This window comes from Vipera ursinii, assembly GCF_947247035.1.
Source record: "Vipera ursinii genome assembly, chromosome: 7".
NCBI classification, from domain to species: Eukaryota; Metazoa; Chordata; class Lepidosauria; order Squamata; family Viperidae; genus Vipera; species Vipera ursinii.
In genome coordinates, this window is record NC_139521.1 from 52,414,100 (window position 1) to 52,440,958 (window position 26,859).

General features: G+C 34.0%; 1 protein-coding gene across 3 annotated transcripts in view; it reads right to left on the reverse strand.

Annotated features, from left to right (window-relative positions):
- FBXW7 (F-box and WD repeat domain containing 7) overlaps window positions 1-26,859 on the reverse strand; it is a 112,285-nt gene that overhangs the window by 35,841 nt on the left and 49,585 nt on the right. The window contains exons 1-2 of one of the 3 annotated variants that reach the window (XM_083367423.1): window positions 24,092-24,332; window positions 658-740 (exon numbers count right to left, since the gene is read on the reverse strand). In XM_083367423.1, the coding sequence (XP_083223549.1) occupies window positions 658-740; window positions 24,092-24,238 (230 nt within the window). In that variant the 5' untranslated portion in view covers window positions 24,239-24,332. Of the gene's footprint in view, window positions 1-657; window positions 741-3,356; window positions 3,528-24,091; window positions 24,333-26,859 lie in introns of those variants that run through there. The other 2 variants (XM_083367424.1, XM_083367422.1) reach the window with 2 other exon arrangements.

Here is a 26,859-nt window from a genome sequence, read left to right on the forward strand (position 1 = left end):
TTAAGAGTTAATGTTGAAGAAGTAATTGTGAATAACATATAAATGTATATATTTCAATTCATAAAAAATTTAGAAAAGAATTTATATTTAAATAATAGATAAACAGCCTGTAAAAGCAAGTGTTCCAGTGATGCAGATTTGTACATGACAAAATGCAGCAGAACTGTATTTAGTTGTTATGGCAACCAGTTAGTAGTAAAGCTGAACTGAATGCACTGATACTGAAATTCCTGGCCAAAAGAAATTAAAGGGTTGATAAACTGACAAGGCTGGATCATGATGAATGTATGTTGCTTTAATTTATAAGTGGAACTTCGCACTCTTGTACGGTTATAATTCAATGAGTCATGAAGTATCATGCTGTTGCATGCAAGAAAATTATGATTAGCATCAGATATATTGTCAATTCTATATTTCAAACAATCCAGTAAAATGTTAAGTGTCCTGACCCGCCTAAGTCTTTGCATGGGGACAGTGCTATAAACCCCATTATTTCTAATTCAGAATTAAAATATTTCTGTAGTTAGCATTTAAATGTCAAATTTCGGTCCTTTGCAGAGAACGGAGTTTTTGTTTGAGTATAAACATGAAATAGTTGCCTGGACAGCATTTGATAAAGTATCTGAAAACAGATGACAGTTTATTATACCAAATTACCTTGTATATTCTGACACTTTACAGGGTTTCTTTCCCAGTGAGAAAGAACGGACCTCTGAGCCATGGTCTAACTTTCTTTTCATCTGTAAAATTGGACAAGAAAAAAAGATGTTAGCTTACCACCTTAAGGTAGAACTGTAACGAACAGAGTGATAGTTTCATTTATATTACTTTGAAAAAACCTCCCTTTTTATCGACCCCTTAGTCCCTTTGAATGAACACTCTGATTTATAGTTTAAAAAAATAAATAATGAAATAATTTCACTAATAAGACAACCTTCTGTGTAATATTGCATGCCATTATTACTAGGCTTCCAGAATATTTGCTATATTTATTTCTACACACTTGTACATTATAATTTGTCTTCTATAAACTGGTTACATAGATTTATAAGTACTAGCATTTTAAATTGCTCAGAATGAAAAAAAGCATAAAAATACTAAGGAAGATGAGATTAAAATGAGATCCACATTGCCCCCACTTTAATAACTTTTTGAAAAGGATTAAAATCCTGCTTATTCTCCCAGGCTTGGAACAGGATGGTTATGGAAGTCCTATGATTTTGTTTTAGTTTTTTGTCAGCTGTGTTCTTTCATATTTGTTTTTTTTATTTCTTTTTAATTGTAAGTTGTTCAGAGTTAAGGACTTGGGTGGCCTACAACCGAATGAATATATAAAAAGGTTCTTGCCTAATTATTTGAGAAACATTTTATGAAAAGGAATCAAGGACATTGAATTCCTTTTCTGTGAGATGTTCCTTGTATTCCTAACTCCTATTGATAGATTCAATAAAACTATTTTTTTCTAATAATAATAATGTGGGAGGGGAGTGTGAATGTATGAAGATTTGACTCCAGAGAATTTCTTAAACGGTTTTGTTTTAAAAGTACATCTACTAAAAAGAAAATATACCTAGCAATCAGCATATTGAGTCAAACAGATTATTAAATGTTAATACGCTCAATGATTTTTAGAAACTGCTAGGGAAATCAATTGAAATTAAATCTGTATGCAAGAATTTTATAGTTTCATTACTGTATAAAATTGCTTATAACAGATTAAAATCTATTTATAATGCAAACTTTTCAAATTTGACCATTGCAGCCATAACTTGCTACACTGGCTAAGTAACATGGCATAATATGCTTGAGCAGAATGATGAATATTGAATTTGATGGATTTTATTTATTGTAGATATTATGTTTTAAATAATTGCTACCATACCATTATTTTCATATTGGTTTTTGAAAATAGCCTTTGTAATGTCCAAGGCACCCTGCCCTTCCAAGCAAATTATGTTTATTTTTCTCCTATTAAATGGATATGCACTAATTATTGAACTGGTACTGGTGCTTTGGTACCAATAACAAAGATACAGTAAAATTTTCCAAAGCTTTAAAATGTACTTATGTCCTTTCACTCAATGTATTACATTTGATTTTGGACAATACGGTATGTAAATTGCTATGCATATTCATTTCACTTTCTCAGTAATAAAGCTGCTCTCATAATCTATCTGTATGATTCTGGCTCATATGGAGCATAACTCCGCATGTTACCACGCAGAATTAAAAATCAAAATGAGAAAACAACCTTCTTTGCAAGCGTGCCTCTTTTTTAAAACAAGACACAGAATAACAGAAACCATATTTTTACCCATGTGCAGGAGAAAGGAAACCACTGGAAAAGGATTACTTATTTTACTATATAGATCAACTCTATATTAACATTAACGTGTTTATTCAGGAAAATGTTTTCTATCTTTAATTTGATGTTCCTATAGGATAGTTTAATATAAAAAAGACATTCACCAAAAAAAATTCTTCAGGCAAATTTAGGGAGTCAGAACTGTAACATAAACTCCCATGTTAAACACAACTTCATTGTCTCAGAAGTACAGGATATATTCTAAACACTTTCTATAGTTGCCAAAGAATGTTATCAAACTCTCATTTTCTCAATATTTGCATTAAACTTTTTCTATCCCTATTTAGTCTAGATTGTAAAATATGCAATAGCTCTGCAATGGACACTGTATTAAAAAAAACCCTAATAAATTATCATACATCATCCTGTAAAGTTTATTCCCTTCAGAATAATCTAATGCAGAGCTACTACATAATGTAAAACATAATTCATAAATACTCATGAAAACATTTGAATCCTATAGGAAAGTATTATATAGTATTAACATTATTATCTGAAAGAACAACCACTGTAGCCTGTTTTCTGCACTGCTACTGGGAATGCACCAGGCACATCTTTAAAATTCCTCCCCGATGTAAATATTAACACAGAAGCATAATTATTTGCTTTCAAGGTCAGCAGCATAAATAAAATAAAAATAAAATACTTTTGGAGACAATACGTAAAAGAGAATGCGGGAGGTCTAATTAGAAACAAGCTTAAAGAGCTGAGCTGAACGTGAAGACCCATTTCAGTCGAAGGTAAATAATCTGAATCTTTTCCTGGTATCTCCTGCAGATTTTTAAATAAACGCATTTCGCATCTCACTGAGCCTTTTCGCTATTTGCCTTTATCCAGCACACAGAATTTTAAGCATCCATCCACTAAGAGGAGGGGGGCAGCTAACGGAGATACTGCAGCCATCTACAATGATACGGATTTTTCCTCCATTCCTCTTCTCCCGAACATACAGAATAATGATGCCTCTTTCAAAAGCGCGCGAGTTACTTACTTTGTAAAAAATCATCTTTAAAGTGCCGTAGAAGCCCATGTTGTCAGTATTTTTCCCCTTTAGAGATTCCGTGCCCCCAAGTATTCGGCTGCTTGGTAGTCGCTGACAATATAAACCTTTTTCAGGTAGGTATGTCACGGACTCTAATGTGGACATGCTCGGGCACGTCAGAAAAGGGAGACTGGGCAAGAGAAACCAGCAGCCAAACTCCACTGCGAACGACAAGGAAGCTCGCGATCCAACAGCTTCTCCCGGCACGCATACATACGCAGGGCTTGCCGAAGAAGAACTTGGGGGAATAACGAGATCGGGAGGGAAGATTATTGGAGGAGACTTTGCCCAGTCAAAGCCTTGACGGAACGGATTCCTCCCTCGGCCGCGCAGAGAGATCGGATTACATCTTCCCTCACGCTGAGAATGGTGCAGTCCAAGCTTCAGCAATGCAGACTGCACATCAATTACGCGGTGCTCCGTTCCAAGGAGCCTGTGAGCGTACAGCATGGGAAGGACTTCGGCAGGAAATTAGAGGAGCCCCATGCCTTGCTCACATTGGCCACTGGGACTGGGGAAACACGGAAACTCTATCGTTCCGAGACCAATAATTTATCTCCCTCGTTTTAGGCAAGCAGAATAGCACTGGCTAATTCTAAATTGCCAGCTGCAGCAAACAAGTTAATTTTCTCTCATTACACGCGTACCGCGGCCCTCAGGCAAGCTGTCTGCACCTTCAAGCCAAACCTAATGGATATAGAAAATGCTCCATACAGTACAGTTCATTGTATAATAGTCTGAGAGGAGCATTCCTTTTGGCAAGCTCATTTCTTATTTGAGGAAAAAAAACTCATGACGTTGGAATATTTAATATTCAGTCCAATCTTACTAAGCATCATCTACCAGGAAGATATAAATATTAAGCTGCAATTCCACAATGAGATCATCTAATTCACCTTAAATGTGGCATGAGGAAAATGTTTTCTAATTGCTTTTTGGTTAAAACTAAAATGAAAAATATTTATTCCATGACTTTCCATGGTAACTTGCTTCCATCACACTTTTTTTTTAAAGTGTGTTTTTAAATCTTAAAATCTTTTAAGATATACTAATTGTAGCTTTTACTCAGAAGGTATGAAATTACAGATAAAAAATGAAAAATACTTAGAAATTTAACTGAATATCTCAGGAGTCATGTGACCATTTCACTTTCACCATTAGATTGGCTCTTTGAGCTCTCTGGCCCAGGCTGAGAATTTTAACTGGGGTTTTATTTTCAGGGATAATTTAATCTTTTAATTGTCTTTTAACTTTGTATTTTGTATTGATGTGATTTTAAAATGCCCTGTAAACCGCCCTGAGTCCTTTAGGAAAGGGCGGTATATAAATCTAATAAAATAAAAAAAAATCAAATAGATACTTATAACCCACAGTAGCCCATTAAGGAGGGGCAATCAAATGGAAGTCTTGCACAGTCTATCAAGAAACAAGCAGTGCCCTGTTCCCTTTGATTAGTTCCTACTATTAGTAAATACAACTCACTAATAAAAGAGACAAGGAACTAAGTTTTTTTAAAAAAAATATGTATCAACTCAAAACAAGACACAATTGGAAGTTCTTGATTTCTTCTGTTGATTTTGTTTGAGAGGAATAAACCAACCTCACTCTAGTCTAAGCAATCATGGATAAAAGCCATGGTCATTGCTACAAAGAGCTAACAGGATTTGTCTAAACCCAGCAGTTCAACATCTATAAAAGGAGAATGATTTATACTGCAGAGAGATAAAAGCAGTACAACATTATACAGTATATTCTAGATTCACAAACATAAAATGATCAGCAGAAGTTTGCTAAATCAAGTAGAACTATCACATGTTCTGAACATGATGCTTTCTCTACTGTTAATAACTGCAGTATGGCACTTGTGTGGAAGGTATGTTCATAAGTTTCCCAGATGGCATCCTTGCCATTAACACACTGTACTTTCCCTCCCTCGTACTGTAGTATAAAACAGTAAGAAAATCCTTTGGATTTAAAAAAAAATGCTACTTAATTTGTCTACAGTCTATTATTTACTTGAATAAAATTCCCTTCAGTTTGTTATGCTAAAAATGGTTCTTTTTTTTAAGTGTGCACACACCATGACTGTTGTGATACATTTGCACTATTCTGTTGATTCCAAATATAGGAAATGTAAGAATCATATATATTATATATGTAAGTCCTCGATTTACAACAATTTGTTTAGTGACCTCAAGCTTACAACAGCACTGAAATAAATGACTTATGACTGTTTTTCCCATTTACGACTCTTGCAGGATCCAACAATCATGTGATCAAAAGACAGATGTTTGGCAACTGGCTTATTTTTATGACAGTTGCAGTGACCCAGGGTCATGTGATCACCTTTTGACACCTTCTTACAAGCAAAGTCAATAGGGACTTTGCTTAACAACTGTTACTAAATTAATAATAGCAGATTCATTTAACAACTGTAGCAAAAAAGTCATAAAGTGGGGCAAAACTCACTTAACAACTATCTCTCTTAGCAACATAAATTTTGGCTCAATTGTAGTCATAAGTCGAGGACTACCTGTATTAGATAACGATGCTGCAGAGACTAGAGATATTTAAACTATTTCATGATTGCTATATGTTTGCTCTTTATACTATTGTTTAGCATACAGTCCTGAAACAGTACAGTTCTTGCCATAATATGGAAAATAATTCTTTATTGTTTTATTCTGTTCAGTTGTGTTCAATTCTTAGAGACTGCCTTTAGCTTTCTTGGCAAGGTTTACCATTGCCTGCTTCCTAATGCTAAGAGAAAGTGACTGGCCCAAGCTCACCCATCTGGCTTTGTGCCTAAGACGGGTCCAGAACTCATAGTCTCCTGATTTCTAGCTTGATGCCTTAACAACTATACTAGACTGGCTTTCAAAATGTTATATAGAAAAGGGTTATTTATATACATTGCAGTAACTAGTAAGGCATACAGCATTGCATGTTTATTCTCATCTAATTACAATCTCATGAGGACAGATAGTGGGAGTCTGTTTTCTGTTCTTTCCTGGTCAGTGACATCATCCCTCCCATCCACATTATCTCTGAATATTGGAAATTAAGTATAGAATAGGAAGCCAGCTTATGTAGTTGCCTTTATAATTCAAAACCCTGACAATACATTTTCTGATGAAAACCTGATTTTCCACTAATATTAGAGAATGAAAGACTTGTTTCTATATTCTTTCATCGCAGGAACAGTTTAGAATGGGAGGGTAGAAAATATGTACCCCAGGATAAACATGGGGCACTAATACAGTATATACTGTATACTGTATACATACATATATATTCACAGACACACATATAAGCATAATTCACAAATAATAGAATCTGTTTGGTGTAGCGGTTAATGTGCTGGCCTATAAACCGGAGACAGTGAGTTTTAGTCCCTCCTTAAGCGTGAAAGCCATCTTGTTGACATCATGCCACCCACTATCTCTGAGCCCACCTACCCCTCATATGGCTACTACTATGGGAAAAATAGGAGAAAGGAATATTATGTATGCTTATCATCTTGAGTTACTTATATAGTAATAAAGACAAGATAAAATCTAATAAATTAGATATAATAATAAAGTAAATAAATATATCTGGAAAAATCTACTTGAAATATCTGTCAGTACAGTATCCAATTTAGAACCCAACAGGTAGTTTAGTATTTATAGACAAGAAGTAACTCAATGGCAGAATACACGTTCTAGATTCAAACCACTTAAAAAGTTAAAAAGTACCTATAGTCTATGAAGTGGTGAGATGATAGACTTGTAGGCCTTGCTGTGGGGAAAGTCAAACAAAATGTTCACTTTACATCCTTTAATCTAATATGTCAGGGAAAAGGTTTGTCCAGAGGCTTCCTCCCTGTGCTCAAATGGTTAAAAATAACTCTATGTTGTTGTTAGCTGCAAAGTCCTGTCCGATCCATCGCGACCCCATAGACAACGTTCCTCCAGGCCTTCCTGTCCTAACTCTATATTTAGTGTGAATTGTACAGTATGTATGTGTGTGTGTGTGTGTGTGTGTGTGCGTGCGCGCGCGCACACACACACATACAATTTGCATTAACTAGGCATCTTACAAAATTATTGTAATAATGATATGCCATAAAAAATAGTAAATCAGAGTTACTGCAGCTTGTCTCTCCAATGATTCTTGATAAGAGTTATTAGATATAAAACAAAATTCTAGGAAATAAGAAATTAATACTATTTCAATCACATTTTCAGATATATCTTTATATTCTTCAAAACACTTGTGTAGCATAGTTTAATGGACCCCTCTGTTTCATTTTATTATGACAAATTCTCCAAAATAGGTAACGTTCAGGGAAAAGCTGATATTAAATAAAACAATAACATTAAAATTAACATGCAATTAGGCTTTTGTCTCATAGTAAGAAGGGAAGAAATGCAAGTCCACCATTTACACACAGAACTGAGGTGCCTAGATTAATAGTCTTGTCAAAAACAAATAATTATTTAAAGCTAACAACTTTCCAGTAATAATAATAAATAAATCAGGGACAAACAGGAATCAAGTGAGGATAAAGGAATAAAAAATACTCTTGAGTTGTTAGAGAAGGCAATCAGCTCCCTCAAGCTGCAACCTAAGTAAGTGCAGATGATTTACTTTTAAATAGTTGTCAAGAACAATTTTTAAAATTTAAAGTTAGCAAATATAAAGGCTAATTTATTAATTATAAAAATTATATGAGAAGGGGGAGGAAGAAAACTTATTAGGAAGCCAAAATCCAAAACTGAGGAACTAATATTGAGTTCTAATCTATAATTTCTTCATTACCGGTATCTTTTAATAAAATAGTTGCTCCATTTATGCTGATATAGTCGAGAATTTTGAAAGCATAGACTATCATCTGAATGTCTTAAAACTGCCATGGTGGTTTAGAAAGACAGACAGACAGGCAGGCAGGCAGGCAGACAGATTCAGAGCTGTACTATATAATATTATATAGAAGGTACATTACTTAAAATGAGCCCTTAAAATGAAGTCTAAAATGGATATACAGTTGTCATCTTGCTTATTTTGGTAAAAAAAAAGGAACAAAAAAATCTTTATTTTCTTTGCTATCTCCAGTTAAAGGATGAATGTTGGGAAAGAAGAAAGCTATTCCTATAGTTTGCACTAGCAAAGGTCTTGCAACAGTTTTACACCCTTTAATGATAGTCCTTGTTCTTGGTTGTTGCTATTAATGGCTAGAATAGTTGCAATAAGAGTGTCATTATGAATTCTCATGGAAAAAGCAGTCTACATTCCATATATAAATGAGACCTGGGTCGACCAGAAGGCCAGTGTTTGTGTTTCAAAATTGTGCCTGTCTGGATTTCCAGAGCAAAGAAGATGAGGTAGTGGTTGTCATTTGGGAAACCTTTATGGCTTTCAGAGGTTCTGTAATGCATTTAAACTGGATGCGAGACCTTGATGCAAAAGAAAATTATATCTACAAGTTGGCAGTGGAATCCCTAAATTTGATAGTCCTTGAAGATTTTATCATGTCTCTGGATAATACAGAATATAGACCTATTCTATCAGTTATGATCCTGATTGAAAAACATTAAGATCCTGTAGTTTCCTAAAAGAAACACATGATCTGTTTTTTTTTTATCTCGGGGCATTGCAACATGATTTGAAGATAAAGATGTTACCATTATTCCTCTGCCATAATCAGATTAGTTTTTAATTGTATTGCAGCTTGCTAGGGCTACTCCACCCTTAATTAGGTAGAAACATTAGATAGGTCTGCCCCAGGCAGTAATGGACCTGGAGGATTTCAGCAAGAGCTTAGGGTTTTTCCTAAGGATCTGGTGAGCTGTTCGTCTAGGGCCGTCAGTCCTCTGAGGTATGCCAGATTAAAAATAAGATACCAGAATTTCAGGAATGCTACTATAGAGGTATTAGGTAAAACAAAATCTTAAAAGCTTGTCCAAGTTCCTATATTAGAGATTACATTGCTGTAATAGAGCAGTAAAATATAATTATATGCTGTTATCACATCCACATATACTGTAGGTTGCAAACAGCCCTTTTCCAGATGAACCTTTCCTTGGATTACTCAAATCACAGAATCCAAAGCAGTATGGTGAAAAAAGTTCTCAAAAATGCTTACAAAATTATTTTGACTAAGCAGTTCAAAGTAAAAATATTTACTTTTTGCTTGGTTAGCTGAGAAGGTTTTATTGTGTGTCTTTTAAGGAAATAGAAGGTACAGTATACTTGGGCTTTCATGGCTAAGGAAGGACTTGAACCCCGTCTCTCGCTTTCTAGCCTGGTGCCTTAACCAGTAGACCAAAGTGGTATTGCATTATCTTACAGTTATAGATGTATGTCTACATAATATATGGTTAGACTACGTCTTATTACAGATCACCTTCTGATCAGGAAATACTGCAAATCCAAGAAAAATGAAGCAGGGAAATTATGTTCTGTTTCATATGCCCATTGTCTGTTGTGACATTATTTTTCTTTAAAAAGAAAACAAAATCCTACTTTAATATGTAATACCTTATCCAAACTGTGATCCCTCTGAAGTAATTATAAAAATAACAAATCTCTAGAATACAGAGGTCATAGCAATTTCTTTGAAGTTTTTTTTAACTTATTATCATTCACTGTCTTATAAAAGTTCATACAGATCAACACTTTAACTAAAAAGGTAAGTTAACAAATTCATCAAAAATCAAATCAATTATTTTTTCTATGTTGAAAGACTAGAAAATACTCCTCAAGCTGATGGGCAAAATTTATTTAAACAATTTCTATCCATGACTTATAAAGTAGAGGGCTTTTAAATCTGTATTTCTTGCCCCTGGCAAGAAAACAAGCCTCTTCTTACTCTGATAAAAGACTTAGTCATGGAGAGACCCTGATTCACAAGCACTACACTTTCACTTTTTTCATAGAAGGTCTTTCCCTGGCCATTAACTAAGATTTTTTTTGGGGGGGTGTTGTTAGATTTTTTTTTAATCCCACCTTTTATTATTTTTATAAATAACTCAAGGCATTAAACATACGTTTCTTCCTTTACCTATTTTTCCCTAAGAACCCTGTGAGAAAAATTGGGTTGAGAGAGTGTGTTATTGGTCTAAAGCAGGGATCAGCAACCTGAAACAGTTAAAGAGCCACTCGGAACCGGTTCCCTCACAAAAGGAAAAACTGGGAGCCGCAAAAAATGTGTGCACATGCACGTACATGCGCGCATGCGCAGAACAGGGTTTGACTGAAGAGTGGAGCCAAGGCAAGATATGCACCTACCCTGCATATTTGAATTGATTGGTTGAACATTTTTAGTCCCACTTTTTTTTTGGACTGCACATGTCAGAGGACTGGGAGCCGCAGGAGACGGCTGAAAGAGCAGCATGCGGCTCCGGAGCCGCGGGTTGCAGACCTGTGGTCTAAAGTCATTCAGGCATCTTTCATGCCTAAGGAAGGATTAGAACTCACAGTTACTATCTTTTAACAACTAAGTTGAATTCAATGTCTTTTTAGAGTAGGAGCAGGAAATGTTTTGTAATCTTGTGTCAGGATCTTTTGAAGCAACTTGCTTTTTTATTATTTAACAGCAAAATCTCCCTCAATTCATCTAAACCAGGGGTGTCAAACTCGCAGTCACGCAATGTGTTGCAACGTGTCATGACTTCTTTTCCATTGCCGGCAATGGGGTGGGTGCGGTTTCACCATGACGCATCCGGCCTGCAGGCCAGCAGTTTGACACCCCTGATCTAAACAAACTCAAATATAACAGATGACAAGTTCAAAGCTAATAAAGCTTTTATCTTGAAAGGTCATGGTTACTTAAATTACTTTTGGTAATTTATATTGGTAATTTTTAATTCTGACTATATCATTTCTCTATATTTTTATAATGTCAACATATTTATTATTATTTTTATCTCATACTTACTACTTTAAAATATAAAGTTTGCATTTCTTTTCTTAATGATGTTGCTATTATAATTCCTAAGAAAGAAATCAAATTTAACAGAATCTTTCAATTTATGCATGACTAGTTTATACTATACTTTGGACTTTGCATAAATTATTAAATAATTAATTCAAGCCATTATTGATGATTTTGGAGTTTTAGGACAAAAATGTTTCTAAAGGATGTCTACTGATTGAAGCTATTAATAGAATTATATGAATATCATCTAATAGAATATGATCTAGAATATTTATGCAAGCAATTTGTTTAAATACATTCAGTTTAATATTAGAAAAAGTCAATCTTCAAGTAGAAACAACCTCCCTGCCCCAAAATGGGAAGATGTTGATCTGAGTAAGATTTTTGGTTCAATACTCTCTATTTCTTTATCAGCAGTGGCTCTATAGTCCTCTGAAATTCTGAAACTGAACGTGTTTGGGTTCTACATAGGCCCTTTTATGTGGAAAGGTATATTTTACAATTGTCTTATGATTACTTCCCAAATTTATCATTATCATTTTTTATTAAAATATTTGTGCTTTTCTTTTTAGTGAGATAATAAAGGCTAATAGATAATGAATAAGTCACATCATCAAATAGGAAAATTTAGTAGGCAGTTGTGCAAACAGGCCATTTTCCACTTTCATGCGTTAATTTATATTCTAAAAAGGGTTTCCAAAAGCTGAATACCTCTCAAGCTCTGAATTCATAGGCTGACCTTAGTCTTTCTCAGAATGATTTTTAATGTAGTCTGCTATCAGCAAAATCCGTTTAAAACACATGCCCCATCTGCCACTTTCCCAAATGCAAAAGAACTTCTTATACTTGCAGACAGTGCAGCTTCTGCCTGCTTCACTCTTCTAAATACCAGCTGTATGATAATGAGCAAAAACAGCCGAAAAATACTGCACAATAACAAAGCTGGTACGAAATGGGCAAAACAACGCTCCCACTCAAAGCAGCAGTGGCAGCATGAACTTTACAGATTATCCATTGAACAGAGATGGGGGAGGTTTGGGGGAAAAAAGAAAAGGGCCTGTACAGATAGTTAAAGAAGGGGGGATCCATGGGAAGAATGAAACTCAAGAAGGGGTACAAGTGCTGAATGAAAAGCCTAAATTCTAAGGTACTTTTGTTAATATGCATGAATCAGTTGTTCACATTTTACACAGCTTATTTCTGATGTACTATGATATGCCAATTGCCATACCGATCATTTACATATTCAGTCTATTTCCAAAAAAGGCAGAAATTTCCTATAAAAGTTGTCTATTCACAAATTATCATTGGGATCTACAGAGGGTATGATGAAAGCAATATTTATAAATTACCATACATTATTTCTCATAAAGTTTTCTATTTTCAGTGAGAACGCTTCTTTTTATTTATCTCCCCTCTCAATGATTGCAAAGGCTCCCTAAAAGGAACAAAAAGTATTTTCAATATATGCTTCAGCTTCAGAAAAAGTTAAGCTTTGTTTTTTAAAATCATACATACTTGCTCAATTCTTTGATTACTTGAAAATGCAACCATGTTAAAAGCATGTTTATGTTAAGTATTCAAATATCTTACAATCAGTATAATCATAATTTATATTACTAGTCATGAAAGATAAAAATTATGGCACCCACTGAAGCAGAAGGCAATCATCATCATCATCATTATCATCACCACCATCGTCAACATCATCATCATCCTTTGTTTGGGAGCTTTCCAGATTTATCTTGCCAGTATTAATGATGCTGGATTAGGATAAAGTTAGATCCAGCAATGCATATAATTTCAGTGTTTGAATTGTAAAACTATTGAAGACCATGGAGTTCAGGAAATATGTAAAATCTGTATACTACATACAGTTGCAAGAAAAAGTATGTGAACCCTTTGGGATTACGTGGAGTTTTGCATGAATTGGCCATATTTTTTTTAATCCCATTTATATCCCGCCCTTCTCCAAAGACTCAGGGCGGCTTACAATCTAAGCACAAATCAATGTGCTCAGCAATAGCCTTCATTCTATGTATATGCCTGCTTATTAGGGCTTTCAGGGGGCCCCCAAGCGGCATTATTACAAAGTCAGCTTATTGCCCCCAACAATCTGGGTCCTCATTTTACCTACCTCGGAAGGATGGAAGGGATGGAAGGCTGAGTCAACCTTGAGCCTGGTGGGATGCGAACCTGCACTAATTGCAGGCAGCTGGTGTTACTTAAGGAGGCATTAGCCCACTGCTCCACCAAGACTCTAAGCGTCATGTAAGTCACAACAATAGGAAAACACAGTCTGCTTAAAATAATACTACACAAACATTAGCTGTTGTCATGTTTTAATTGAACATAAGATGGAAGCATTCACAGTGCAGGGTGGAAAAAGTATGTGAACCTTTGGACTTAATAACTGGTTGACCCTCCTTTGGTAGCAATAACCTCAACCAAATGTTTCCTGTAGTTGCAGATCAGACCTGCACAACGATCTGGAGTTATTTTGGACCACTCCTCTTCACAAAACTCTTTCAGTGTAGCAATATTCTTGGGATGTCTGGCGTGAATCGCTCTCTTAAGGTCATGCCACAGCATTTCAATTGGGTTGAGGTCAGGACTCTGACTGGGCCACTCCAGAAGGCATATTCTGTTCTGTTGAAGCCATTGTTTTGTTGAATTACTTGTATGCTTTGGGTCATTGTCCCGTTGCATCACCCATCCTCTGCGGAGCTTCAGTTGGCGGACAGATGGTCCTACGTTTTCCTGCAAAATGTCCTGATAAAACTCTGGAATTCATTTTCCCATCAATGACAACAATCCGTCCAGGCCCTGAGGCAGCAAAGCAGCCCCAAACCATGATGCTCCCTCCGCCATGTTTTACAGTGGGGATGAGGTTTTGATGTTGGTGTGCTGTGCTTTTTTCTCCACACATAGTATTGTGTATTTTTCCCAAACAACTCAATTTTGGTTTCATCTGTCCACAGTATATTTTGCCAGTAGTGCTGTGGAACATCCAGGTGCTCTTTTGCAAACTTCAAACGTGCTGCAATATTTTTTTTGGACAGCAATGGCTTCCTCCGTGGTGTCCTCCCATGTACTCCATTCTTGTTTAATGTTTTCCTTATTGTAGATGTGTCAACAAAAATGCTAGCATGTGCCAGAGATTTCTGTAGGTCTTTAGCTGACACTCTAGGATTCTTCTTTACCTCATTAAGCATTATGCGCTGTGCTCTTGCAGTCATTTTTACAGGATGACCACGCCTAGGGAGAGTAGCAACAGTGCTAAACTTTCTCCATTTATAGACAGTCTGTCTTACCGTGGACACATGAACATCAAGGCTTTTGGAGATACTTTTGTAACCCTTTCCAGCTTCATGCAAGTCAACAATTCTTGATCGTAGGTCTTCTGAGAGCTCTTTTCTGCGAGGCATGGTTCACATCAGACAGTGCTTCTTGAGACCAGTAAACCCAAAACAGGTGTGTGTTTTTAAAGGGCAGGACAGCTGTCAGCAACACATCCAATATCATCACACTGATTGGAGTCAAGGTTGGCTCACTCCTGGCTCCAATTAGCTCTTGGAGAAGTCATTAGGCTAGGGGTTCACATACTTTTTCCACCCTGCACTGTGAATGTTTCCATCTTATGTTCAATTAAAACATGACAACAGCTAATGTTTGTGTAGTATTATTTTAAGCAGACTGTGTTTTTCTATTGTTGTGACTTACATGACGTTTAGAGCGCATTTTATGGCCAATTCATGCAAAACTCCATGTAATCCCAAAGGGTTCACATACTTTTTCTTGCAACTGTATTACATTAATTCCGAGAAACCTTATTTGAACCAAGGTATATATCTACACAATTACAGTGAAGTATGTATATTGGCTGATATTTTTCTTATCTCAATGTTATTATTTTTTCTTAAAATGTAGTTTTACTTTAATGGTTATAGAATAACTGCTTTGGCCCTTTTTCGTTAACTATTTACAATAAATGTAGTTTGTATTGTACAATCCTGACTTCTACATATAGTATTTTTCATTATATACTGCACTAGAAACAACATATAAATCCAATCAAATTAGTATGCTAATTATAATATCTAAATGATCACCAGTCCTCAAAGACTGCCAAGCATATCATAGTCCAGGGTCCCCAACCCACGGTCCGTGGACCAGTACTGGGCCGCAGCATGCCAGCAACTGGGCCACAAAAACAAGCGAAGCCCCATCCATGGGATGCAAGCAGCATACAAAACCACGCCCTCTCCAGTCCGCAGAAAAACCTCTCTTCACAGAACTGGTCCCTGGTGCCCAAAAGGTTGGGGACCTCTGTCATAGTCAATACTTTATAAAAAATAATAAATTTTCATTAATCACTGCTAGGGAGGAAAAAGACATATTAGCAGTTTTTCTTTTCTCAGTATATCTGTGAAAGAAATAGAGAAAAGAGTATGAAGGAATGAATACCAAAAATACTGAATTATTTTTCTGTTTGTTCTTTTTTTAAAAAATACATTGGATTATTAATTTAACTAGATCTTTATTCTGAGTAGATAATATAAATACTATTTTTTCTTATTAATTTTTATAATATGTTAATTAAGACTTATTTATATATTTCTTTCTTACCATCAAATCAGTTTAGGTCAAATAGAAGAGAAAGAAAATAGAAAAATTAGCATTAGTTTAATAAGATTATTTTTCCATACCAATGTACCTAATAATACTTTGAATACAATATTTAAATCCTAAAATTTGCAAGGGATATACATAATTTTTGCAAAGATATATTTTGCAAAGAAATTATACTTTAACAAAGTATAATTTCTGCAACATTCTCAAAATACTTGCAGAATTTGTACCAATTCATCTCAACACTATTTTATAATAGTGTTGCAGTGCCCCTACATGTTCACTAATGGAAAAGCATGTAAGTTTATTATTAAACAGCATCTAAATGTCTCAAAAATTGCTAGTACTTGCTAAGTACTAGAACAATATTTTTAATAATACATTTATTCCTGCTCTACTGCATGTGAAAACAACAATATATAATGCAATAGCAAGCATTAATTTATCTAAATGAAAAATTGAGATATTAATATTTAGAAAAAATAGTCTAGATGTTGCTAACTTCTATGGATCTGATTTCAATATTCAACCACCTTGTTTCATATAAGTAAGGCTTTCATGGCCATGACAGTTTTGTTTATAAATTGGGATCAACAATGGTAGTCTGATATTCAGAAACCATGCTCCAATTTCATCAGAATTAGAACAATGCCAGTTGAACTGAATATTTTGTAGCTATTAGTTCACTGCATGTGGAAAATCTGTTGCAGACTCTAAGAAACTGTGGGAGATTCCTGGGGGGGATTAGATAGTACTGAACTGCTCTTGTTGAATTTGTAGTTATTCCAAGGATGCAAATAATTTGATAGTTATATATAACATCTCTCTAGATAGAATCCATGCACTTCATTGTTAAGCAGTCAAGCTGAGAACAATGAAACAAGTTTAAGCAATACCAAATATACTTTTTAAAAACCACAAGTAGTCCAATTAAAAACAAATAAAAACTTAATGGGTACAGTCTGCAGAAATAATGAAATTAAGTTTTTTTTATTAACTTCAATTGCTTTCCCAGAATAATTTAGAACTTTTCTCTGCTGCTGGATGTCTTGTAATCTAATGTAGGAGATTCCTCCCATAATATACTAAGACATGAATTGAGGCTTGTTAGAAATGCCCCAAAACAGAAAAGCTATTTTTAGGTATGTCAGTATTTAAAAGGAAAGGGAAAAGTCTGTAGGACTATTGGAAGGAGAAACAAGTGGGAAAGTAATGAGTAAGAAGGCAGAATGTCTTATTCAAATTTATATATTTTCTCAGAAGAAAAATAAAGCACTAATTCTCCATCATTAGTTGAAGGAGATAGCTGCTCAGGATAAACAAGGAGAAAATAAAAGAACAGATAATTTACATCATAGGGAACACCAGCAGAGAATATGGCAGAACTAAAATCTTTGAAAATTACTTGAGAACTGGAATGGAAAAATGGAGGAAAGCAAATGTTGCTCTATCTTCAAAAGAGTCCCCCTTTGCTGACAAAGTTAATACCTTAACAGATTGGGAAATAGGCTGGGGACATAAAACACTGTGACTTCAGGAATACATTTAGTGAAGTTTCTCATAATATCCTAATAAAATAATATAGACTAAGTGACAGAACAAATGGATTGCTTGCTTCCTGAGTGCTCAGAAGTGCATTCACATCAGATTGGAGAGTGGTATGAATTGTAGCATCAATTGGAGGCTCAGTGTGGGATCCTATGTTATTTATCATTTTTAATGATCTGGGCGAAGAGTTTGAGAGAATGGCTGTCAAATATGCAGGGCACAGAAGCAAGACAAGTGACTAACTCTTAAGAAGTTTCAAAAAGATCTAAACAAGCTTGAACAGGCAGATGAAATGAACAGAAACATAAAGTTTTGTGTCTGAGAAGAAGAAAAAATTGAGATGCAAATAGAGAATGAGGGAGTTTTTGGTTAGCATGTGAAAAGGATCTGAATGTTCTAGTACAGGGGTGGGCCGGTTGCATCATACGGAGGTCGCGCCCACCCCAGCTCCAGCAATGCAAAAAAAAAGTCACATGATGCAGCAAGTTTGACGTGTTCTAGTAGATCACAAACTGAACATGAGCCAACAGTTGGTGGTTAAAAAGGGATATGTTAGCTGAGCATAGAATCCAAAGTAATTTCCTTACTCTTTTCTGTCTTGGTCAGGCCCTACTTGGAATACTGTTTCCATATTATTGCAAACATATGGCTAGGAAAAAAGATAATCTTATAAATTTTGGGTTAATTTCTTAATGTGTAATAAATATATAAATGTGAAAAACATTTTATTAGTTATGGAATAAATATTGGCTGTTTCTGATTTTTTATATTTTCAGTGACCTGTTTTAGAAGGTAGATACAAACTATACAAAAACATAAAAGAATTAAATACATTCGTTGCATATTATATTATTGCATACTATAGACTAACAAATATAGTTTCTAATAGTTTTTTTTATTTTTGAGTGCATGAAAGCATGCAAAATTAATATTACAATTACAGAAATTATTAACTTAGGTAAGCATTTTTAACAAATTATTTAGAGCAGTTATTTCTAAACCTTAATGTTGATGATACTTTTTAAAATCAAAAGTGTTGCAGACCTTTATAATAGTCATACTTCTATTCAACTTAAATAAGGACAAAAATCTGAATTCATAAACTCCAGAAATCATGAACAATTCTTTTCAAGGAATATATATTTTATATAGTCAGAAGAACATCAACATGCAACAGAAAATAGTTGTGAGAATTTATTCAATCGTTATATTAGAAGGTCATCATTAAGGTCTAAAAGGTTTCTACCCTTCCATTCACTTTCCCAATAAACAGACCTTTTATTTAACAAAGGATAATTAAGAGGCTAAAACACAAGAACGTTTTTATGAGTTCAAAACACGAGCCTATGTACTTATTTTATTGTTAGGATGAGAAAATCTTTTCCATGTGTTTAGAGAAGGCTGCCCAATTACTGCTGAGGGAAGGGGACCAATAGATTCAGGTGATGCTGTGGCTCCTATGAGATTTCTGAACTGACCACTCAGGCAAACAGACAGCTTTTCTGTCAGCAGTAACCAGGAAACTGAAGGAATCTCCAGCTGTGTTGATGTTGATAGTGTGACTGATATGAGATGTGTGGGTAATCCTGGGGGCATCTTTTGCCCCTTATTCAGTGAAGCCCCTTCTTCAATGTAGCCTCTATCTCTCAACTCCACTATTAAGGAAAGTGCAATGAGAAAGCCTATAATATACACATGGGGAGAGAGACTGAAGGAGTATTAAATGCAAACTTTTTAAATTACAAAAAATATCCTCTACAAGGACATCTTGTCTAACCAAGAATTTGCCCATTTTATGCTTTATCCAGGACAGTTTATGATTGTCTCCACTTGAGAGAAGGGGGTTAGATCATAGAAAAGGGCCATTTGGGGGCTATCCCATTCTTTTTGTGGCTCAGGGCCACAAAAATTATACTCTCTCTGTTATTATTTAGGAAAGAGGTGAAGGCTATCATCTTTCTTTGGGTTTAAATGTAGGTAATAGTTGGATAGCATGTTATTATATATTGTCCTGATCATTGTTTAAGTATATACTAAGCCTATGTTTAAGTCTTTGTTTTTTGTGTTGATTTTGTAGGTGTTTTTTTTAAAAAAAGAACTTTGTTTTATACTGATTGTTGTAAAGAACTTAAGAGCCTATGACTGGGCAGTGTACAATTTGTAAAATGAGTTAATATGAACTATATGTAAGAATTGGCAGTGCTACTTTGAAAGTACATATAAGGGCAACCATTTACTTCTCATGTGTATATGCAAGCAAAAACTGAAAATCTAGATCAATAAATCAAAATTGCATCAGTCCAGACATTAGCTTTTACATTACCCTTATCTTGAGATCCTTAAGCCAACCCTTGCACCGTAAACATTTCTAAACCCTGTTTCACCTATCTGATAAAGTAGTAGTTAAACTGAATGTAAATTTGGAAATTCGGTACATAAAATTATGTCAATAATAATGCTGTTCAGGAAGAGGACATATTCTCAAGGAACAAAACCAGTAACATGGAACCAGTAAATAATTAAAACCTAAAATGAAACTAACATCAGCATAATATTGTTAGCATCAAATAGGTCTGCAATAAACACGTCTTTCTTAAGTGCAAGGAACTGTGCCAAAATTATGAATTAATACCCATCTTGGAATTAGGGAACCTCTTAAAATGGGTTGTTGAAGAACAACGTGCTATGAGAAAAATGTGAATGGAATGCAACTACACTAAAGCAAATAGCCAAGACTGCTTGCATTCTTGTCAGCTGTTGGCATTATCATGAGAAGAAAATGTATAACAGTGTTATTAATAGCAACTTGCTTTCAGGAATGTCTGCCATTTGTATGTAGCTCAGAACAATTAGAACTGCATATTTATTTATGCACCACTAAAATACTAACAATGCATTCCATGGCAAATATTTAATAAAACAGATGTGACAGTCTGTAATTTAGTATTTGCAGAGAAAATGTTAAATAAGTCTGACTTCTTTCACAGGACTATATGAATTTTTTCTCTGCAAAGTGATCTTAAAGGTCCTCTTCCCTCAAGGTAAAAAGGGATGAATTCTGAATTTCAGAGGTAGAATCTTAATGCCTGACAGTTAAAATTCTGCAAACTAAGAAATAACTTTTTTCAAATTTCATCAGATCACACACAATGAAATGCTTTATCAGCATGTATTTTTATAAAAGTATATTTAATATAGTAAAAGTGCAGTATTACAATATAGTGTGTACCTATACAAGTTGACCAAATTAAATTTAATTTCCCTGTAGTTATATGTATGTTTTTCTAAACATTGTTTGAATTCCGTAAACTTTGTGAGCTACTGAAGCCTAGTAATAAATCCTTTTTTTCAAATGAATAGTTTAGTTTATAGTCTTTATCCAAGCATGCAAACTTGCTATGGTCACAAATAATTCATCTTTTTTAGGCTGGCACTCTATAAGGATTCTCATGATTGGCAATATGTAGTGACTCGGACAAGTCTGGCATTAATAAAAAGTTAAAGAACACAAAACCAGGGCATATGTTTCGGTGAGATCAACTAATGGAGAAGCTATTCAGATTGAAAGAGATGGAAATAAAAAGTAGGAGCTGCCAAACAGTACACTTTTTTAATGTAAATGCTAATCTTTGATTCATTGAACAATGTTTTGGGGATATTAACTATGAATCCAAGCAGAGATTGAAAACTTCTAGAACAAAGTTGGCAGTCTGATGTTTATGTTACCTGCCAAGTGTATTTTTGTTCGAAGAGGTAGTAATCAATCAATCAATCATTAAATGTGGTTACAAACATTTCCTTTTCAGCTCATCATACTTTTGCCCCATGCAACTTTTGCGTATTAAATTTTAGTTTTGAAATTAATATAATGTGCACATTTCACAGATTTACTAGTGATAAACTTTATTTTATTAGGATACCGTACCAATTTATTATAAAATAAAATCTGAAGGCTGCTACAGTTCAATGACTAGTTTCAAAATAGACTCAGCTATTCAGGTTAGGGAGAAAATTAAGCTGGGAAAGTAGAGGACATTTCAGAGATAAGAAAGATAAGCAAAGTCTATTTTACTCGTCTGCTTTCCAGTACCCTAAGATAGCTATGTGCCTCCATTTGGCTCTGCTTGATTGTTTGCAAGTATAGACATTAACATTTTATGAAGTTATTACTGTTTTGCAATACTGAAAAGAGTAAACTTAAAATTGTAACACTTTCAATATGAACTTGTTATAAGCGTTTTTCAGTGTTTTTCACTAACTATACTACATAGTATTAAGAATGCAAAAGCAATTCCTATAAAGGTCAAGTTTAAAGATTGTCCATAAATGCTACATTTATCATTATCTACATGTCACTAATGATATTATCAAAAAACATTTTGGAACTCTGTAGCTTTATAGAGCAAATAATTCTCCCAAATGCTACAAATTATACATAAATTTTACTGGATTGAATTATGCATAAAAAAGTATGAATAACCAATCATTCCCCCCCCAATCATTTCAGCATTGTATTACTTTAGGCTGCCACAAAATAAGTATCTATATATCTATTCCTCTTACAGAATTTGCACATGAAAAAAAATGGAGCAAAGACAGCTCCATAGGTAACATAGCCTTGTGCCATGTAGGGATTTAAAGTTAATAAACCAACACCCTGAACTGGACCTGGAAGCAAACTGGCACCCAATGCAGCTTGGGCAACAGAGGTGTTATGTGCACCATTCTTTGAGCAACCAAGATTGCTCATGCAGGCGCATTCTGTAGTAGCTGAAGCTTCCAATATTCTTCCAAGACTAGCTCCATTTAATCAGCACTGCAATAATCCAAACAGAAGATGATAGCTATGAAGCTTGCGCTATATTAGCATGTTGCATGTCCGTGTAGGATATACGTTTTTACTGTTAAGTTAGCTGAGTAAAACTACTAACTGCTTAGAGAGATATTAAACAAACAAGCAGACTTCATTGTGTAAAATAACAGGTAGGAGACCAGATAAAAATGAAATGACTTCAGTTTCCTGCAGCTTCTAAAATCCACTGAATCATACTGCAAAATTGCAGGCTTTCACAAGAATAGAGATTGCTTCTTTGCAGTGAAATGAGCAAACCAAAATGACAATGTAACTTTCTTTAGTATTAATAATAAGCAAGATTAAACTTTCAACCGGGAATTCTAATGTTGAGCTTTTTAAGAAATATTGTATAGCCGGAAGTGAGATTTCATTTAGTTGAGAAATAGTTTTCCTATTATAGATGTTTCAGTTGTGAGCTAGAGACTGCTAAATACCTTTGCATGTTAAAATGAAAAGATCCAGCATTTAATATATATAAAAAACTAGCTAGACCTCTTTATGCTTCTTGATTCAAGTAAAAGAAATATAGATGGTTACTGTTGAGTTCTATGGCCATTTATAGTAATGCGCTCAATGGAAGCTGAATATAACTAGTGATAGAGACACATAAGACTTGAACTGTCAGATCTCCTAACAGAAAGTATTTTTACTGCAAGGATTGCTGTATGCTTTTGCTTCCTATACATGACTGAGTTCACACAAGGAGAAAACTGGTACTATAAAGGTTTAAATAATTAAGAATGTTCAAAATATTGATCATATTTAAGAATTATGTTTTTTTTCCTAAAGAGAAATAGTGTTAACTTTCAGAAGCATTACTAAGCATCGTTACCGCATCTGTTTTAATGTAAGTAAACTGTAGCATACATATCAGGTAACCCCAACTGATAGATCATCCAATCTGCAGTCTAAATGAGAAGGAAACTTTCTAGCATTAAGTGCAAGCAAGATCATTTAAGAAATTATTTTCAGTGATTTCACTGTGTAAATGTTTGAGAGAACAATAGATATCTTGAATTGATATCTAATCACATCATGGGAAATTCATTCAAAATTTCAAGCAAAGCTTAAGAAATATTTGAGAAATACAAATATACCATATTAAACAACTCATGTAATATAGTGTGATCAAAGCATTTTGCTGAAGTATTACAGTATAGTTTAATTAGAAGTTTTTGGAATTAAGAAATTTAAGATAGACATGAAATATGAAAGCAATGTAAGAAATACATATAATTATTTGACTTTATTAGTAATATTTAAAATTACAGTAACTTAAAAGTTAGCAATTTATTACTGAGAAACCAAATCATTTTATGACATAGAAATGTTCAGTACACTTTAATCATATAAAATATTAATGTTACCATTTCAACAAGGTAAAAAATATATATGTTTCTCAAATAACATGTATTTATTCCTCATCTGTATCAGCATTTACAAAGGAAGTTATCTTGCTGAAACACTGAGGAAATTTCCAGAAAATGCTACACATTATTTTTTTCATAATGTATTTGTTCGACATTTATTTTGAGATTAATAAGCGTGCTAATAAAAAGGAATCAAACCTTCTTAAAGCATATATTATATACTTATTTTTCTTACTATAAAGAAATAATGATTTATGAACTGGAAATATTTACAACCAAGTTACAATACTTGAGATATGTAATTTCATATCTTAGGTATATCCCTTCCCATAGAAGGGGCAAACATTTTAACACTTACCCGTCTACGACAAAAAGGAAGACCTTGGGTAATAATGCTGATGCTAAATATCTTCATCACAGTTTGATGTGGCAAAGGCTCTTTTGTACTTGGAAGATCAAAAGAAACCAAGCCATGATTTAAAGAAGTTTTCCCTGGTTTTGACATTATACTATTGTCACTTGGTCCAAAATTATTTTCAATAAAAGGGCATTACAAAAAAAAAATAGTAATACAAAATAGTATCTAGTACAACTGAGGATTTTAAAGCAGAGATTCACTTTTCAGGGCCTGCTTTGCCTTTGTCTCAGTCTCTCCTAGTAAGTGTCTTGACCTGTCTGCTGCTAAGTGAAGTACAAGCTATCCTAGCATAGACAGGAATTATAAACGACTATGGCAACAGACTGTTCCTGCCAATCAAATAGCCATTGGCCCACCCATGCAGTATCACTAACACATATACTATCAACATAAGTGACATGGAAAAAAAAGCAAATGCTTAGAACTAAAGCAGCTGAGTTACAAAATTAAAGTCAATTATGTCTATTATGGTTCTGATAGATTTAAGTGACACCAGGCTTTAATATTTTCAATTACAACTATTTCAAACAAATACACTATTAAATCTTAAACATAGAAGCCATGAATAAATTATATCTATTAGAGCTTCAATTGTACCCATCTTGGTGGTATGCACACACGTGTCTGTGTAACTCATCTATGTAAGATTTATTTAATTTGAAATATATTTTTATTGTTAGAATAATAAAAGGAAAATATCTATATTAGATTGCAACAGGAGAATAAAGTAGGGAGAAATGAAGAATAAAAACATCATGGGGAAATTTTCTAGTGATATATTTTCCATTTCTTTCCATTTGTTTCTCCAAATGATGACCACAACCTGAATATTGTGCTTTACACTGAACACTGAAGATTACTATTATTTGTTTAGTTTATGTATCTTTTTTATCAGTCTCATAGTTTTATTTTAGAAATCAGATTCTGTCTAAAACTCTCTTGCTGTGTAATGTATAGTATATAAGGGAACCACTCCCATTTACATTTGATTACACTTCTATTATGGATATATATTCTCAACTTTGCCTTTATTACATATTCTATAATTTTACTCTCCAATCTGATATTGGCAGCAAGATTCCTTAATATATAATTTTATTAGATGTTATAACACGAATAAAGAAAAATCCTATCTTCCCATATTCAATCCTTTTTAATCAGAAAATCCAAAAATTACTCATTTTATTTTTATTTTCAAAAGTTAATAAAGGATCTTCAGTCTTTTATAATAGTATTTATTGTTTAATCCCCAATCAAACAAGTCACTTTGCCATTTCTTCAAATTCTGCCATTTCAGTATTTTTCAATCTTTGTGCACGTGCTGTTATCATTTTTTTTTAAAAAAAAATCTTCCATAAGTAGTTTCTGATTGGCTGCTCATAAATCCTAATCAGAAAAGTTATGATTTCACATGATTATTTTTTAAATATTGATCTCAAAAAATTCTTTCATTTCTTTTTACAATCCTCCATTATTGATTCCCTTTGCAGTAAAGTTTGCTTTAGCTTCCCTTTATAAGTTCTAACTCTCTTCTTGTATGTTAAAGACACTGGATTATTGAAAGTCTGGCAGTATCTCTCCACTTTGCTAATACATGTACCAAGATTTTTAGAAATCCAAAATGTATCTATTCTTCAACAAGATCTTTTTTTTCAGAGAAGTATATTTTTAGTTACAATTTCTATAGATTTAAAGTTATCCATCATTTTAAAAAAATACCATCAGTTGTTTTTTAATGCCTTTCACAGAGATTCTGTATTTTTGTGGGCAAACTATGCCATTTCAGTCTCCTAAAAAACACCAATTTTCATATGGGAAATCTATTAGTTTTTCATTGTCCTTTAAAGAATATAGCTTTGTTATCATTTGAGGCATATATCACAATCTTGGTTTTTCAAATTAATTTCAACCCCTACATATTTACCATAATCATCAGTCAATACCGATAAACCAATTATATCTTGCTTTAACTTTTTAAAATAGTGAAATACTTTTTTCTTTTCTGCAAGGTATTTGCCCATTTTGTATTCCACATTAGGCATTTAAAATTGATGTTTACACTGTGAACATAAAAAGTCTACACCTGTAGTGCCTATCACAGTAGTCTCTTCCTCAATCTCTTGCTGCATTTGCTACCTAGATCCTTCCTTTTGAGCCTACTTGTATCTCCTCTATTTTCTCTTTAAATTTTTCAAGGAAATATCCTGCTTCTTGGACTGAGTTAAGTAGAAATCTCTGCTGCTTAAATAGCACTTAGACTTATATACCACTTCACAGTGATTTACAGCCCTCTCTAAGCGGTTTAGAGTCTGCCCCCAACAATCTGGGTCATCATTTTACTGACCTCGGAAGGATGGAAAGCTGAGTCAATCTTGAGCTGATAAGGATCGAACCCCTGCAATCTAAGCACTGCGTCACCACAGCTTAAACTTAAAACTCTTATGTGTATTTGTTTTAGATTTTTTTCTAACTTATGCAGGAGATCTTCAATTTAAAGAAAAGCATAAGCTACCAGATATATTGCTTCCTGAGTTTTCTATCTCTGTGTAGAGCAAATACATGGGTATTTTATTTACTTATCAAATTTATTTGCCACCCCATCTTGTGGTTCAAGGTGACTCTCAGCATATCTGAAGGAATAAATCTTGAAGGGCATTGTGTTATTCCTATCTGTCGGTTATGTTTCATTTTGTTTTTCAAGTTGCTTT